This window comes from Salmo salar, chromosome ssa06 (assembly GCF_905237065.1).
Source record: "Salmo salar chromosome ssa06, Ssal_v3.1, whole genome shotgun sequence".
Lineage (NCBI taxonomy): Eukaryota > Metazoa > Chordata > Actinopteri > Salmoniformes > Salmonidae > Salmo > Salmo salar.
This window is the reverse complement of record NC_059447.1, coordinates 35522006-35539711: the sequence shown is the minus strand read 5'-3', so window position 1 is coordinate 35539711 and position 17706 is coordinate 35522006. Positions and strand designations below refer to the sequence as shown.

Genomic DNA, 17706 nt, shown 5'->3' with positions numbered 1-17706 from the left:
AACTTGCAGCTGTAAATGCTGCAAAAGGTGGCTCTACAAAGTATTGACTTTGGGGGGGTGAATAGTTATACATGCTCAAATTCTGTTTTTTTGTGTTGTTTGTTTCACAGTAAAAAATATTTAGCATCTTCAAAGTGGCAGGCATGTAGCGTAAGTCAAATGATACAACTCCCCCCAAAAAAATCTATTTTAATTCCAGGTTGAAAGACAACGAAATAGGAAAAATGCCAAGGGGGTGAATACTTTCACAAGTCACTGTAAATGTTTTACTCACGTCGGCCACGGAGAAGGAGAGCCCACAGTCCTTGGTAGCGGGCTGTGTCGGTGGCACTGTGTTATCCTCAAAGCGTGCAAAGAATGTCACATGTAAACATGTGATCCAAAAAATCCAGTTATATTTTCTATCTTAATAACACAAAGAATGGTTACCAAATCTTTTTTTGCAGAAACTTTAATTAAATCTGAATAATTAATGAATCTTTCTTTTACCTACACAACATGTAACATAAAGACAAACACAGAAGAGCTCAACACAAGATTAAAACACACAGGAAATAAAAATATTCAATATCTTCATAAAATAAGACATTCTGGAAGCTCCAGCAATGTTCCTTATATTGTAAATCCCTTATGAGCCCATGGTTTTCACAATGGATACATACTGTATTTTAATAATACATGAAGCATAGAGCAAAATAAAAACACAATTTGCACATATCAAATTGGTATAAATGTTCAGGGTTCACTTTGTTTGTGGAACTGAGCAAGAGTAGCAATGTAACCAGATTAAAGCTTCAGCACAAAATCAATACAGTTCAGTAGTTGACAAATCAAAACATAAGACAAAGGTCCCTTTGATTAAATACATTCCAATTTGAGAGAACACAGCCCTCTACTGCACTTGTTTTATGATTATTATACTGTAGTGGGGCTGAGAATCTAGCATCAGGTGCAGCAGCGAGACAGAAAAAGACAAGTAACAAAAAAAAACAGTGGAATTATAAAATGTAATTTGACCGAGGTTCCTTCATACAGTTTAAAATGCTGTTAGGGCCAAACCTTGCCATTACACACTCATCCTTTACAAGTGATTTGTACCTCACTACTATGTTCAGCTACCCCATTCAAATGTCATGTGGTTTAGTGCAGATAGAATTCAAAATATTGAGTGGGACTGTTAAACTTGTAACATCAGGGCTTGTGTCAATGGAAAATGAGTCCTATTTTGGTCTGTGGCCAGCCCTGGTTAATGATCTCTCTTAACCACGTGCTCTCCCCAAATTGTTCCATCATTTTATCGGGAACAGCATTTAACCGCTGTCATCTCATCAAGACCCAGGACTGGCCACTTGTTGAGAATAGACTCGTCTGTCCACATATGAATCAAATGAGACTGAAGGACCCCCAAACATATATACACTTCTCTAAACTGAATCATCAGCACCTCCTACAACCTGTAGATAAAAATACACTTTGTCCATTCATTCTGTAACATACTATGCTGCACTCATTTAGCAACAATATAGATTTTCTTTAGGGAAATATCATCCACCAATCTGATATGTGTTTGGTAGGGACTTGAAATAAACTTGCAGAATAAACTGATCCAGAAAAAACCCGTTGAGAAATCGATTCAAGCTCCACAAAGTTGGTTACAGTGATGGCTGTCAGTTGTGGAAATGGTATTGGTTACAGTAGGTTGCAATAGTTAGTTCCAGTACAGTGGAATAGCAGCAATTCACAGTAGTATTTCCAGTGTGATGACTTTGCTGACCATTTCCACATATTTAACTAATCATTGCTAAATAAATGCAGAGTGAGTGGCAGTTGATAGACGTAGGTGGAATTTTGCTCCAGAAAACAATCATATAAACTCTCAATAATCATCAATCAGTTTTTCAGCACCGTTCGCAGCCTGCTTGCCAGCACCCCCATCCTGTTCTTCACTTCCTCCTCCCTCCTCCTCCTCCTCCTCTTCCTCTGTGAAGGAGCGTGACTGGCTGCCGTAGTTGATCATTGTGCGGGAGAGGTCCACCTCGATGGGGAAGACGTCAGCCTCCTTCAGCACGGCGTAGCACTCGTCGTAGTAGCGCGACATGCCTGACACAAAACGCTGCAGCTGGAACACGATGTCCTGGACTGAATGGAAGCAGGAAGGGAGAAGGATGTAAACACACACCCTACCTTAATACCACACTTTAGACATATCTGGTATTTCCTAGCAGTGCAGAGGTCAAAGAAAGAGTTGTTTACAATTAGTAGGCCATCTGTGCCGAGAAACGCTCAGTCTGATACATTAGTATATCGTGAAGCAGGGAGAGAGGGACTGATCATACATTGGATAAATTTACCCGCTGAGCACAGATGTCAGTTCAACGTCTAGTTTTAATTTACATTTGATTGAGGTTTAAACTAACTTGAATTCAACATAAAATCTAAAATAATTATTATAAAAAGTTGGGTGAAAAATAATACAAAATTCCCTTGCGTTGATGATTTTGCAAATCCAAATCAGTTTTCCACGTGGAAACAATGTTGACATACCCAGTTTTTGCCCAGTGGGAAGGCTTTTATATCCATTAGTAATGGGCAAACAGAGAGAGACTGTTTGGACAGATACTCTGTCCACTTATTACAGGTAGCTGGACAGAGCGTTAATGGAGAGGATGATTCTCCTAGGTAGACAGACACAGAGAGAGAACAAACCATGTTTCTGGTCCAGTAGCTCAATCTTCTCCAGCACATCCTTTCTCATCTTGGCGAACCGAGCACGGGCCTCCTGTCGACACCGCAGCACAAGCCGGTACTCGTAGTTCCCTGTGCCTACGCGATACATAGGCTCTCCTATCGCCTAAGGAAACACACAGGTATATAAGAAAAACTAAATCACAAACACGTTACAGAGATCCACTTTGTTACTCAATGATATCAGTGTTTCTGTATGGACTACAGGCATAGGAAGTAAGGTAAGGTACTGACAATGCAGCTGTACTCTTCATCGTCCATCTCCTTCACTTTCAGACAGTAAGACTGGAACACAAAATGGATTAACTTTTACGCCAATGACTAACACATTAGAAATAAACGCTTTGGTACAGTTTAGACCCTGTTTTTAGTTGATCAATGTTGACATTTTGAATAAGGGGTCTGCTCTCACCAAGTACTCAAATTTGACATCCAGGTATTTGCGGATGGTGAGCTTGGTGTCTGGTATTGCCTTATGAAGGTAGGTGTTCAGGTCATGGAGCATCTACAAAACAGGAGACAGAGAGAGGAACATGATTAATTGATTCCCAATATATATAGATGTGTGGGGATGTACGTTACCTAATCTAGGTACATGCAGGAGTGAATGCAAGCTTGTTGTGGTGTTGGTATATGAATCCTGTTAATGGTTTGTGTATTGATTTGACTGTTTGTTAATGTCTTCTACTACTCACTGGCTTGATAGTCTTTAGCAGCTGGATACCGTACTTCTCCATGTTGCGATGAGCCTCAGCAAACTTCACAAAGGCCTCACTGGCTGCAGCCTGAGGCTCCCGTACCCCGATCACAGAGAACACATCTCCAAACGCTGAGGGTCGTCCAGGCAGAGGGAGAGAGTGGAACAATCAGACATCATCCAGTCTCATGGCATGCAACACATTACTGTAAATACAAACCTGTTCACTTCCAGTGTGAGGGAGCTTGAGTATGACCATAGTACATGGTTATCTTGTGTCTAGATTTGTAGTTTAACATAACGTTTGTGTAGTTTCAGGGCGTGGTAACTCACCTCTGTGTGTCTGAGAGAGTTCAAAGAAGGCTCTGAGCAGTCTTTTCGTGTGCTCCATCAGGCCTGTAAAGAGACAAACAAGGACAGTGGTGCATGAAGAGGGGAGAACGTATAGAGAATGTCATACATAATAACATTACAATAATAAAAAAAAATACCTTTGTACAGCTCAGCTGTTTTCTCCAACTCCTCCAGTCTCTTCACCAGACCATCTGAAAAAGAAAAGGGCCTAGTATGAGGACACTTACAGTAGTAGCATAGTGCCCCTCTCCAGTCCAGATGATATCAGCCATCATGAGATGGCACAGAGCTTATGCAGTGGCCGTGTCCGAATACCCATACTAGCATACTAGATAGTATCTGAAAAAAAGTTAAGTGACATTTTTGAAATAGTACTCCGAATGAGTCATCTAATGCGTGATTGCGTTGACTCCCACCATTCGTTCATTTTGGTACTGCGCGTCAATTTATCTGATTATCAGCTTTTGTCAAACACGTGAGTCAGAAAACAAGTGAATTCTACGAGATCAAATGCCAAAATGAGTATGCAGTTTAAGTATGTAGTACGCTAGTATGGTTATTCGGACAGGGCCAGTCTCATAGGTATGATACTAACTAAATTGGCTTCAATTGACTGTAATTGGCTTCAAGTGTATGCAATGAGGAAAGTAAAGTAAGAAATAATAGAAATCTATAACATGGCCAGACGGATGGACAGCGTGTTTTGTCCCAGTCTCACCATTGCAGAGTATGGCTCTGCTGAGCCCCAGAGCGTCGGCTGTACCGGAGCTCATGTTCTCCACCAGGCGGTGCTTCACCTTCTTCAGCACTAAAACACACCAGATAACACAACATAAAAACATACTATGATGGTAGCATCTGTCTGTCTGGTGAGTAAAAATGGTACTCTACCAAAATATAGGAAACTGCCAACATAAAGGAAACACTTGAGTAAATGAGGGATACAATGTACTGTATATTGAAAGCAGGTGCTTCCACACAGTTGTGGAATAAACATCCCATCATGCTTAATAATGTATAAAAATGCTGGGCAGGCCCAGTTGCCCAATATTTTGGCTACCATGGCTAGAAGAAGAGATCTTAGTGACTTTGCAAGAGGGATGATTGTTGGGGCAAGTTTGACAAGAGCTTCAGTGACAAAGACTGCACAATTTGCTGATATTTCACAATATGCTACGGCCGTGCCAGTCACCCGATCTCAACCCCATTGAACACTTATGGGAGATTCTAGAGTGGCGCCTGAGACAGCCTTTTCCACCACCATCAACAAAACACCAAATTATGGAATTTCTTGTGGAAGAATGGTGTCGCATCCCTCCAATAGTGTTCCAGACACTTGTAGAATCTATGCCAAGGAGAATTGAATCTGTTTTTGCGGCTCGTGATGGACCAACGCCCTGTTAAGACACTATGTTGGTGTTTCCTTTATTTTGTCCATTACCTGTATATTTTACAGATGTATTCTGCGTCTGTTACCTATGTCCAGTGACTTCCCCTGTTTGGGGTCAGCCTGCAGCTTGTTGTAGTGGATCGTTGCTTCTCCCTGCAAAGACAAGAGGAATGCATGGAAGAGATAAGGAAGACAGTAACTCAAACACCACCACAGTATAATAAAAACCATGATGCAAATCCACATCGACACTTCCCCCAGGGGTCATATTACTCAAACTAAAATACACTGCTCAAAAAAATAAAGGGAACACTATAACAACACAATGTAACTCCAAGTCAATCACACTTTTGTGAAATCAAACTGTCCACTTAGAGCATGGAGGCGCTACCAGGAGACAGGCCAGTACGTCAGGAGACGTGGAGGAGGCTGTAGGAGGGCAACAACCCAGCAGCAGGACCGCTACCTCCGCCTTTGTGCAAGGAGGAGCAGGAGGAGCACTGCCAGAGCCCTGCAAAATGACCTCCAGCAGGCCACAAATGTGCATGTGTCTGCTCAAAAGGTTAGAAACAGACTCCATGAGGGTGGTATGAGGGCCCGACGTCCACAGGTGTGGGTTGTGCTTACAGCCCAACACTGTGCAGGACGTTTGGCATTTGCCAGAGAACACCAAGATTGGCAAATTCGCCACTGGCGCCCTGTGCTCTTCACAGATGAAAGCAGGTTCACACTGAGCACATGTGACAGACGTGACAGAGTCTGGAGACGCCGTGGAGAACGTTCTGCTGCCTGCAACATCCCCCAGCATGACCGGTTTGGCGGTGGGTCAGTTATGGTGTGAGGTGGCATTTCTTTGGGGGGCCGCCCAGCCCTCCATGTGCTCGCCAGATGTAGCCTGACTGCCATTAGGTACCGAGATGAGATCCTCAGACCCCTTGTGAGACCATATGCTGGTGCGGTTGGCCCTGGGTTCCTCCTAATGCAAGACAATGCTAGACCTCATGTGGCTGGAGTGTGTCAGCAGTTCCTGCAAGAGGAAGGCATTGATGCTATGGACTGGCCCGCCCGTTCCCCAGACCTGAATCCAATTGAGCACATCTGGGACATCATGTCTCGCTCCATCCACCAACGCCACGTTGCACCACAGACTGTCCAGGAGTTGGCGGATGCTTTAGTCCAGGTCTGGGAGGAGATCCCTCAGGAGACATTCATTCCGGAACTCCAATTTGAGCAGCAGCAGCTGAAAAATGAGCTCCTACAAATATTGAAATTTACATGTTTTTTAGAGTGAAGTACATCGGAAAAAAGCAAAAGAAAACTGCAAGACTGAATAGGAGAAAAAACAAGCAACAAACAAAGAAGATAGGCTTTTGAAAAATAACTATTTTTCATAAAATTGTAGTTATCTTAGCTAACTGAATTGTTTACCAGTTGCTAAGCAGTTGCTAGGGACTCTTTTGGAAGAAGCTAGCTAGCTAACGAAGAACAACAAAGAATATCTAGTTAACAGAAGAAAAGAAAGAGAAAATCAGGACAGAAGAAAAAGGATATCAAAGAGAAACAGTTCTCTAAAGACACGAGACAATAATACAAGAAACAACACTTCTGTAGCTTGTCAACTATGTATCTGTCTATCCCTGTTCTCTCCTCTCTGCACAGGCCATACAAACGCTTCACACCGCGTGGCCGCTGCCACTCTAACCTGGTGGTCTCAGCGCGCACGACCCACGTGGAGTTCCAGGTCTCCGGCAGCCTCTGGAACTGCCGGTCTGCAGCCAACAAGGCTGAGTTCATCTCAGCCTATGCTACCCTCCAGTCCCTAGACTTCCTGGCGCTGACGGAAACATGGATTACCACAGATAACACTGCTACTCCTACTGCTCTCTCTTCGTCTGCCCACGTGTTCTCGCATACCCCTAGAGCATCGAGCCAACGGGGTGGTGGCACTGGAATCCTCATCTCTCCCAAGTGGACATTCTCTCTTTCTCCCCTGACCCATCTGTCTATCTCCTCATTTGAATTCCATGCTGTCACAGTTACCAGCCCTTTCAAGCTTAACATCCTTATCATTTATCGCCCTCCAGGTTCCCTTGGAGAATTCATCAATGAGCTTGACGCCTTGATAAGTTCCTTTCCTGAGGATGGTTCACCTCTCACAGTTCTGGGTGACTTTAACCTCCCCACGTCTACCTTCGACTCATTCCTCTCTGCCTCCTTCTTTCCACTCCTCTCCTCTTTTGACCTCACCCTCTCACCTTCCCCCCCTACTCACAAGGCAGGCAATACGCTTGACCTCATTTTTACTAGATGCTGTTCTTCCACTAATCTCATTGCAACTCCCCTCCAAATCTCCGACCACTACCTTGTATCCTTTTCCCTCTCGCTCTCATCCAACACTTCTCACTCTGCCCCTACTCGGATGGTATTGCGCCGTCCCAACCTTCGCTCTCTCTCTCCCGCTACTCTCTCCTCTTCCATCCTATCATCTCTTCCCTCTGCTCAAACCTTCTCCAACCTATCTCCTGATTCTGCCTCCTCAACCCTCCTCTCCTCCCTTTCTGCATCCTTTGATTTTCTCTGTCCCCTATCCTCCAGGCCGGCTCGGTCCTCCCCTCCTGCTCCGTGGCTCGACGACTCACTACGAGCTCACAGAACAGGGCTCCGGGCAGCCGAGCGGAAATGGAGGAAAACTCGCCTCCCCTGCGGACCTGGCGTCCTTTCACTCCCTCCTCTCTACATTCTCCTCTTCTGTCTCTGCTGCTAAAGCCACTTTCTACCACTCTAAATTCCAAGCATCTGCCTCTAACCCTAGGAAGCTCTTTGCTACCTTCTCCTCCCTCCTGAATCCTCCCCCCCCCTCCTCCCTCTCTGCAGATGACTTCGTCAACCATTTTGAAAAGAAGGTTGACGATATCCGATCCTCGTTTGCTAAGTCAAACGACATCGCTGGTCCTGCTCACACTGCCCTACCCTGTGCTTTGACCTCTTTCTCCCCTCTCTCTCCAGATGAAATCTCGCATCTTGTGACGGCCGGCCGCCCAACAACCTGCCCACTTGACCCTATCCCCTCCTCTCTTCTCCAGACCATTTCCGGAGACCTTCTCCCCTTCCTCACCTCGCTCATCAACTCATCCTTGACCGCTGGCTACGTCCCTTCCGTCTTCAAGAGAGCGAGAGTTGCACCCCTTCTGAAAAAAACCTACACTCGATCCCTCCGATGTCAACAACTACAGACCAGTATCCCTTCTTTCTTTTCTCTCCAAAACTCTTGAACGTGCCGTCCTTGGCCAGCTCTCCTGCTATCTCTCTCAGAATGACCTTCTTGATCCTAATCAGTCAGGTTTCAAGACTGGGCATTCAACTGAGACTGCTCTTCTCTGTGTCACGGAGGCTCTCCGCACTGCTAAAGCTAACTCTCTCTCCTCTGCTCTCATCCTTCTAGACCTTTCTGCTGCCTTTGATACTGTGAACCATCAGATCCTCCTCTCCGAGTTGGGCATCTCCGGCGCGGCCCACGCTTGGATTGCGTCCTACCTGACAGGTCGCTCCTACCAGGTGGCGTGGCGAGAATCTGTCTCCGCACCATGCGCTCTCACCACTGGTGTCCCCCAGGGCTCTGTTCTAGGCCCTCTCCTATTCTCGCTATACACCAAGTCACTTGGCTCTGTCATATCCTCACATGGTCTCTCCTATCATTGCTATGCAGACGACACACAATTAATCTTCTCCTTTCCCCCTTCTGATAACCAGGCGGCGAATCGCATCTCTGCATGTCTGTCAGACATATCAGTGTGGATGACGGATCACCAGCTCAAGCTGAACCTCGGCAAGACGGAGCTGCTCTTCCTCCCGGGGAAGGACTGCCCGTTCCATGATCTCGCCATCACGGTTGACAACTCCCTTGTCCCCTCCTCCCAGAGTGCTAAGAACCTTGGCGTGATCCTGGACAACACCCTGTCGTTCTCCACTAACATCAAGGCGGTGACCCGATCCTGTAGGTTCATGCTCTACAACATTCGCAGAGTACGACCCTGCCTCACACAGGAAGCGGCGCAGGTCCTAATCCAGGCACTTGTCATCTCCCGTCTGGATTACTGCAACTCGCTGTTGGCTGGGCTCCCTGCCTGTGCCATTAAACCCCTACAACTCATCCAGAACGCCGCAGCCCGTCTGGTGTTCAACCTTCCCAAGTTCTCTCACATCACCCCGCTCCTCCGCTCTCTCTCCACTGGCTTCCAGTTGAAGCTCGCATCCGCTACAAGACCATGGTGATTGCCTACGGAGCTGTGAAGGGAACGGCACCTCCATACCTTCAGGCTCTGATCAGGCCCTACACCCAAACAAGGGCACTGCGTTCATCCACCTCTGGCCTGCTGGCCCCCCTACCTCTGAGGAAGCACAGTTCCCGCTCAGCCCAGTCAAAACTGCTAAAGGACTTAAATGTAAATGTAATGTAAATGAGACCATCCGCCACCTCATCAGGAGCATGCCCAGGCGTTGTAGGGAGGTCATACAGGCACGTGGAGGCCACACACACTACTGAGCCTCATTTTGACTTGTTTTAAGGACATTACATCAAAGTTGGATCAGCCTGTAGTGTGGTTTTCCACTTTAATTTTGAGTGTGACTCCAAATCCAGACCTCCATGGGTTGATACATTGGATTTCCATTGATTATTTTTGTGTGATTTTGTTGTCAGCACATTCAACTATGTAAAGAAAAAAGTATTTAATAAGATTATTTCATTCATTCAGATCTAGGATGTGTTATTTTAGTGTTCCCTTTATTTTTTTGAGCAGTATATATAGCCTATGGGCTTCCCCCAGGCAATACAGTATTGATAGATCTACCTAACCTGACATTGGCTTTCTCCCCTGGTTAGTCTGAGGATTAGCGTTACAGGCAGGTCATAGTGAACCAGGTATTGCCAAACATTGTACAAAGTGTGTCTGTAACTAATTTAAACAGAAAATCATGAAGGACAATATAGCAGTATTTAAGCCAAACAAAGGTGCTTCTGCAAGTGTAGAAACATACGAACTACAGATCCTCTGATCCTCTGCACAAAGTTTGCAAGTAATATCAATAAATACCACTGTGACAATTCCAACTCAGTGGGCATAGCATGCAAAAAAATGAAAGAGTCAGCGAAGCCTAAGGGCAACAATGGCACATTATAATCCTTTATACAGACAGTGGAGCATCTCTCCCCATCTCTCTAATCCTGAGCACAGACCATGGTGGGGTAGTCATTGAACTCGCATAGCTTCCTGTGTCGTCACAATAGATTTAAAAACAACATTGCCACTCCACACTGGTGATGTGAGGGCCCAAACTCCTGGCTATTGTCCTGTTCTCACTAGCTCCGCTGAGCGATCTGAGGTGACCCTATTATTTAACGTCTAATAGTGACCGCAGCCCTTTTCAGACTGACTGGTAATTTACTGCCAAAAAACACAGAATCCAGAATTAAATACTGTGGCTTTGGACTTTCTATTTTTATCTACTGGTAAGTCTTGTTAGTCTTTTCAGTGTTGATACATGGTTTGGGTTGTGTGGCTATCAAAAAATAACTATAGGAAATACACTAACTGGTTTGTAGCCTTTTGTAGTATCAAACCAAAATTGATTGAAAAGCTAATTCCAAGCCCTCTTATTGTACCTGGACAGCCTGAATCATCTTTGCCACCTCCACCTTTGTCTTGCCCTTCACAGGTTTGCCGTTCACTCCTGTGATCTCGTCGCCAGCCGCCAGAGTCCCCTCCAGAGCAGCAGGGGTGTTGTCAAAGACCTGACAGAGATCCCAGTTACAGGTAAAGAATATATCCAACACTGACAAAAACAAAGCCATAAGAGCTCAGAGCCTTAAAACAAACTGCTTTAAGAAAGTTCAAGAAAATGGTTTATACAATGCATCTATAATCTAATTTTTCTGATTTTGTTAACACTCTGGATACATAGCTTCTGAACCAAACACAACCGCTCTAATGGACTGAGGTACAGTATAGAGGTACATAATACCTGTACAATGTAAAGACAGGGACAGTACTGCGCCCCTCCCCCGATGCTGATCCCTATCAGGTTCTGAGCATCCTTCTTCAGGGATATAGTCCCAGGGACTGTAGGGATCCCCCTGTTGAAGGATAATTGGAGATTCTTTCAATACATTGTCTGTCTAGTGTCTACAATATGATTTGGGAAAGCAAGCGCTGTCAAAGCCAATTAGATGAGATGTACAGTGCAATTTTCACTTTTTCCACATTTTGTTACTTTACAGCCTTATTCTAAAATTGATTAAATAGTTTTTTACCTTCATCAATCTGCACACAATACCCCCATAATGGCAAAGCAAAAACAGGTTATTAGAAATTTTGGCAAATGTATAATAAACCCCCCCCTGAAAATATTACATTTACATAAGTATTCAGACCTTTTACTCAGTACTTTGATGAAGCACCTTTAGCAGTGATTACAGCCTCAAGTCTTCTTGGGCATGATGCTACTAGCTTGGCACACCTGTATTTGTGGAGTTTCTCCCATTCTAGTCTGTAGATCCCCTCAAGCTCTATCAGGTTGGATGGGGAGTGTCGCTGCACAGCTATTTTCAGGTCTCTCCAGAGATGTTTGATCAGGTTCAAGTCCGGGCTCTGGCTGGGCCACTCAAGGACATTCAGAGACTTGTCCCGCAGCCACTCAAGCGTTGTCTTGGCTGTGTGCTTTGGGTCATTGTTGTCAATGTGAACCTTTGCTCGAGTCGGTGGTCCTGAGCGCTCTAGATCAGGTTTTCATCAAGGATCTCTCTGTACTTTGCTCCGTTCATCTTTCCCTTGATCCTGACGAGTCTCCCAGTCCCTGCTACTGAACAACATCCCCAAAGCATGATGCTGACACCACCATGCTTCACCGTAGGGATGGTATTGGCCAGGTGATGAGCGGTCCCTGGTTCCCCCCAGATGTGATGCTTGGCATTCAGGCCAAAGAGTTCAATATTGGTTTCATCAGACTAGAGAATCTTGTTTCTCATGGTGAGAGTCCTTTAGGTGCCTTTTGGCAAACTCCAAGTGGACTGTCATGTGCCTTTTACTGGAGGAATGGCTTCAGTCAAGCCACTCTAGCATAAAAGCCTGATTGGTGAAGTGCTGCAGAGATGGTTGTCCTTCTGGAAGGTTCTCCCATCTCCACAGAGGAACTCTGGAGCTCTGTCAGAGTGACCGTCGGGTTCTTGGTCAGTTTGGCCAGGCAGCCAGCTCTAGGGAGAGTCTTGGTGGTTCCAAACTTCTTCCATATAAGCATGATGGAGGCTACTGTTCTTGGGGACCTTCAATGCTGCAGAATATTTATGGTACCCTTCTCCAGATCTCTGTCTTGACACAATCCTGTCTCGAAGCTCTACGGACAATTCCTTCAACCTCATGGCTTGGTTTTTGCTCAGCCATGCACTGTCAACTGTGGGACCTTATATAGACAAGTGTGTGCCTTTCCAAATTATGTCCAATCAATTGGATTTACCACAGGTGGACTCCAATCAAGTTGTAGAAACATCTCAAGGATGATCACTGGAAACAAGATGTATCTGATCTCAATTTCGAGTCTCATGGCAAAGGGTCTGAATACTTATGTAAATAAGGTATTTTTTTTTTTTTTATATAAATACATTTGCAAACATTTCTAAAAACCTGTTTTCACTTTTTTTTTACATGTAGAACATGAAAAGGATGCAAATCATATTTACTTACAGTTTGTCCTCATCCAACTCATAGTCCATGTCTGTGAACATTCCAGGACTGTTTATCCTGTATAATCTGGCTAAGAGGAAAACAAGAATGGCATTGATTAATCTTAGTCAAGCAGTAGCTATGTCTATAAAGACATTAAAAAAAATAAGTTAACTAGTTACCTCACACAAAATTCCATCACTGGTTAAGGTTGCCAATGCTGACACAGTAACTGAACATAATATGTGGGCAACAAATAACTTGAAAGCTTTCCTTTATTTGCTGGAAAGAAATGGGAATTCGCTGGCTGCTGTCAGCCAACACAGCTGGTAGATAGCTGAGCCTAGCTTGAACCAGTACCTGGGCTTTAGTTGACGATGAATATGACGAGATCCTCGTCTCCTCAAGCACAGCTAGTCAGTCCTGGTTCAAGCCTAGCTAGGCTTTTATTTAACCAGGCAAGTCAGTTAAGAACAAGTTCTTATTTACAATGACGGCCTACCCCGTCCAAACCCTAACCCGGACAACGCTGGGACAATTGTACGCCGCCCTATGGGACTCCCAATCACGGCCGGTTGTGATACAGACTGGAATCGAACCAGGGTCTGTAGTGACGCCTCTAGCACTGCGATGCAGTGCCTTGGTCCGCTGCGCCACTCGGGAGGTTATGTTGTCGCAAAAGTCAAACATGTACTTTTGTAATGAAAGCAACAACAACAAAAACTGGCAACTTTAGTAGCAAGCTACCTCCCTAAATAATGTTTAGCTTACTTGCTAGCTAGGCTACCTAATGTTGGCAGCTGTCAGCAGTATGTGTATGGCAAATGAGCATGATAAAAAAAGAAAGGTGGCCACTGGCCAGCTATTTACCTCCGACACAGTTGATGACACGCGCGTTGTTATCTTAACACAAACGTTTATCTCATGCCCCTGGGGAATGTTTCTTTAAATGTACATTGTATTTTAGGTTATTTTGTATTTCTTCGGACCACTTCACGGGTTATTCATCTGTCAAAAAGAAGATTCTGTTTACATGTCTCGTCACTTCCGGGAATTTGGCGGAAACCGTCATTGATTATTTTTCCCTTCTCCCCATTGAGATGGTCAGCGCTATCCTGGACCTTGGGACGTCCCACCCTTACCCTAACCCCTACCCTAACCATAATCCTTACATAACCTTAACCCTTACCTTAACCATTTAACATTTCTACTTCAATGGGGTAGGGAGGTCCCGAGGATTCCAGATCGCAAGGACCATACTGTTTTGGACTGGATTTCAATATTATATAATACAATTCATGAAAACGCTGTCATTTAAGATATGTATAAAATTGTATTTGTGGATTCATCTACTTATTCTACCTGATGCCTTTTATAGAATATTTTCAATAGCGTTTTTGTATGCTTTGCACTTGGAAGACCATTGAAAGACTAAAAAGGTTGATAGGCTAGGGAAGTCGTCACACTTTCCCAGCTTTCCCACACTTTCCCATATCTGAATATACTGTTGATTCATAAAATCTATTCATTGTTGTATTTGTTAAGGGCAGATCATGCACTTTAACTGTCCAGTGCTTCCAGATTTCTATTAAATATGACCTATAATTAATTACAATATTAGTTAAATAGTTATTTCCTTCAATTTAAAAATATATGTTAAAAAGCAGCTTTTCTGTGTTTGAATGGTGTGAGGGTACCCCAACAACAGAATGCTGTGGGCGTATACCAGTAATTAAAAATATTAATGACAAGGAAACGACTTAATGGCCAGCTCAGCCAATGAGCCAATGAGACGTCTCGGCCAAAAACGTGACATCATGTTATATGAGGAAATAGCAAGCATTTTTGAAACCGTCTGTTTGAGATACAACTTTAAGGTGGGGTTTGAAGTGTGGTTTTTTTCTGAAATGTATGCTTTGACCACAAAATATGAGTAAAAGATGAGTTGATAACATTATTTGGGTATGAGTTAACACAAGATGAGCTTTTAAAAGTAAGATTTTTCACTGGACAGTCATTTACTTTAAACAATGTAATTACAGCACCACTAGCGGCTGTCAGCCAATCAGCATTCAGGGCTCAAACCACCCAGTTTATAATATACAGTGCAGCACTACACAGTTGATTATTGATCAGAGTGACTTTCATCAAATATCAGGCTTTTCCATGTGAGTAAAAGCATCAGTTTAGTAGGCAACTATCTTCCCTGCCAGTCTGCCACCAAGCTTCTTGTCATAACCTAGTATCAGGGTGTGAGTAAGAGAATAATTTTATTGTTTTTATTGAGTCATCATTAAGCATGCCTCATTATCATGTTAATCAGTGAGTGACCTGTGTGAGGAGGGTTGCGCACATAAAAGGATAGTACAAACTTGCAACTAACATTTTACTCTCTGTATCTCAGGAAATAAGGTTATCTTGTCCGATCCCAGTCCGTCTTGCATCTCAAACCACACTCAGGGCCGCTTTGACCACCAGTGACAACATGGCAATGCCAATGGTAAGTCTCATTAACTTTCATGCTTTCATGTGGTGATACTTTTATTCCACACAGTTACTTACTGAAGAGGCCATGTTTATACAGGCAGCCCAAATCTTATCTTTTGTGGAAAAATATCAGAATTGGGCTGCCTGTGTAAACGCAGCCATAGTGGCCTACATGCTTACTGCACTCAGATATGTGTTGCTGAGTGAATTCATTTAAACAGTCAGGCCCTTGAGTCTTGATTATGTTTTGACAACATGGTAATTGTTGAAAAAGTAATCTATGCATGTGTTGGGGTTCGTTCCTTGTTCCTTGTCAATCATTGGCTCATTGGTGAAATTAGCATTAGACAATATCTTTAATTAAATCAATCAAAAACCTTTATTATTTGCAAGTTGACAACAGGAACATAGCACACATGTTTCTGAGTAAGTTCTGCAAAATAGAAAAGGGTTCGAGTTGTTTTATTATGCCTGCAGTCATATATCTTAGTGATGTCACTGCCTACGTCATTACCTTCTACTCATGAGACCAAACCCATGCCTACACAGCTACATAAACAAAGAGTTTCAGTGTTATCTAAAGGCTCAGCAGTAAATGTCCACTCCCCAAGTTGATTTATAGTGGAATGTCTGACTAGTCTCTTATCTCTTTCACTCCCCTGCAGAGTTCTGTCTCACAGTCACAAATCTCTCAGACCGTTTCTTTATAAGAGGCAGAGACTTAGAAAAGACTGTAGAACAATATTAAACATTATAATTAATATATATATATTGTTAATCTATAGTATAGGACCCTATAAATGCAAGGAGGGAGGGGTCTTATAACCCCCCCTTCTATAAATACAACATACGCATAATCAATTATTATAATACATCAAACATTTGGTACAGCCCCTATCATGACCCCAAGGTGAACCCGACACATGCACTGTACATAGTGATTCCAATGATTATTAAAAGTCAGTCATTAAATATTTTATAACCCAACATGACATATTAAAATACAAAATCCCTTTTACCTTATGTTCAAAAGCACTCAATTTAATTATATGGTTCTTCATAGGAACTTGAGCTGAAGCATGTGGAGCTGAGAGCTGGAGACCAGTTCAAAGTACAGGGGAGGATTATGGATGCGGCTGAGAGGTACATTTAAAAAAATTAAAAAATACGCAAGTCAGTAAGAACAAATTCTTATTTACAATGACGGCCTACCCCAGCCAAACCCGGCCCAATTGTGCGCCGCCCTATGGGACTCCCAATCACAGCCGGATGTGATGCAGTGACGCCTCTTGCACTGAGATGCAGTGTCTTAGACCACTGTGCCACTCGGGAGCTGCATTTAATTGTTTTTGTGTTTATATCACACAGAGGGACCCATAAGATTAATTTATGCATAAAAAAAATAATAAACTACCAGTTTCACAAATTATTGTTCAAAAGAGGAGGACAGACCAGGGAATGGTTTTGTTTTGGTATTCTGTATGTGTGAAATCAATTCATGTTAGACAGACATGTATTATATGTATTATATATCCAGGTTCCAGATCGACCTGGGCTGTGATGAAGACGACCTGGCACTGCACTTTAACCCACGCTTCAATGATGACACTGATGGTACTGTGCTCGTGTGCAACTCAAAGATTGCCGGCTGCTGGGGTGATGAGAAGAGAGAGCTCCACAATCCACTCCAAAGGGGTTCTACATTCAAGGTGTGAAAATGGAGGTTGAAAATATGGAGGGAGGGGGGTTTGGTCCTGACCAAACAAATGGAGAATCTTGGGCATAGTGTTTCAGGTGTTCAATATAACAGAAACAATTAGGGCCTATGTCCATGTAATCTCCTGCTAGTATCGTTTGAAGGAAACTAGCGCTAATACACTGCACAGTGCTTAGTCCACCTTGTTCGTTGCAATTGGCCATGTGGGTGTAAGGGTGAATGTGCTACAACACTAATGATGTAAACAAATGGGGTTTCTCCCTCTCAAGATTGTGCTGAAGCTGATGGGCGACATGTTTGAAGTGGAGATGCCTGATGGACAGGAGATCCAGTTCCCCAATCGTGAAGGCCTAGACGTCATTACCTACATTCGTATCAAAGGAGACCTCAAACTTACTACTTTCAAAATCTACTAGACCCCAATATATGAGGGGTGATTTAGTTAGGTCAATGGGTTAGGACAGGAGCAATGACATTTATCAAATCATTGTTCTAATATATGTATTAGTGAACTGTTGGACATATTAAATATGTATCTGGGTTGACCACAGTCTATCATTGTTTATCTTTTTTTCCCCATTTACATTTACATTTACATTTA

The 17706-nt window shown here is 43.6% G+C and overlaps 2 protein-coding genes across 4 annotated transcripts; one reads left to right on the top strand and one right to left on the bottom strand.

The window, feature by feature from the left end:
• Nucleotides 1-433: 433 nt before the first annotated feature.
• Nucleotides 434-13960, bottom strand: LOC106607154 (PRKCA-binding protein). 2 transcript variants are annotated; one of them, XM_014203791.2, is made up of 13 exons: nt 13772-13960; nt 12923-12992; nt 11208-11319; nt 10849-10977; nt 5273-5339; nt 4515-4604; nt 3934-3987; nt 3776-3838; nt 3441-3574; nt 3158-3250; nt 2980-3030; nt 2707-2851; nt 434-2139 (listed from the first exon to the last, which is right to left on the bottom strand). In XM_014203791.2, the coding sequence occupies exons 2-13, from the start codon at nt 12961-12963 to the stop codon at nt 1877-1879; spliced, it is 1242 nt and encodes a 413-aa protein (XP_014059266.1). In that variant the 5' UTR covers nt 12964-12992; nt 13772-13960; the 3' UTR covers nt 434-1876. The 2 variants fall into 2 exon arrangements, with proteins under 2 accessions (XP_014059266.1, XP_014059267.1); XM_014203792.2 differs by having other exon boundaries at nt 12923-12988; nt 13772-13959.
• LOC106607155 (galectin-2) lies at nt 10419-17658 on the top strand. Of its 2 annotated transcripts, XM_014203793.2 has the most exons (6): nt 10419-10695; nt 10902-10999; nt 15306-15401; nt 16452-16531; nt 16926-17097; nt 17375-17658. In XM_014203793.2, the coding sequence occupies exons 3-6, from the start codon at nt 15387-15389 to the stop codon at nt 17519-17521; spliced, it is 414 nt and encodes a 137-aa protein (XP_014059268.2). In that variant the 5' UTR covers nt 10419-10695; nt 10902-10999; nt 15306-15386; the 3' UTR covers nt 17522-17658. The 2 variants fall into 2 exon arrangements, with proteins under 2 accessions (XP_014059268.2, XP_045576404.1); XM_045720448.1 differs by lacking the exons at nt 10419-10695; nt 10902-10999 and adding an exon at nt 14605-14778.
• The last annotated feature ends 48 nt before the right edge of the window (nt 17659-17706 follow it).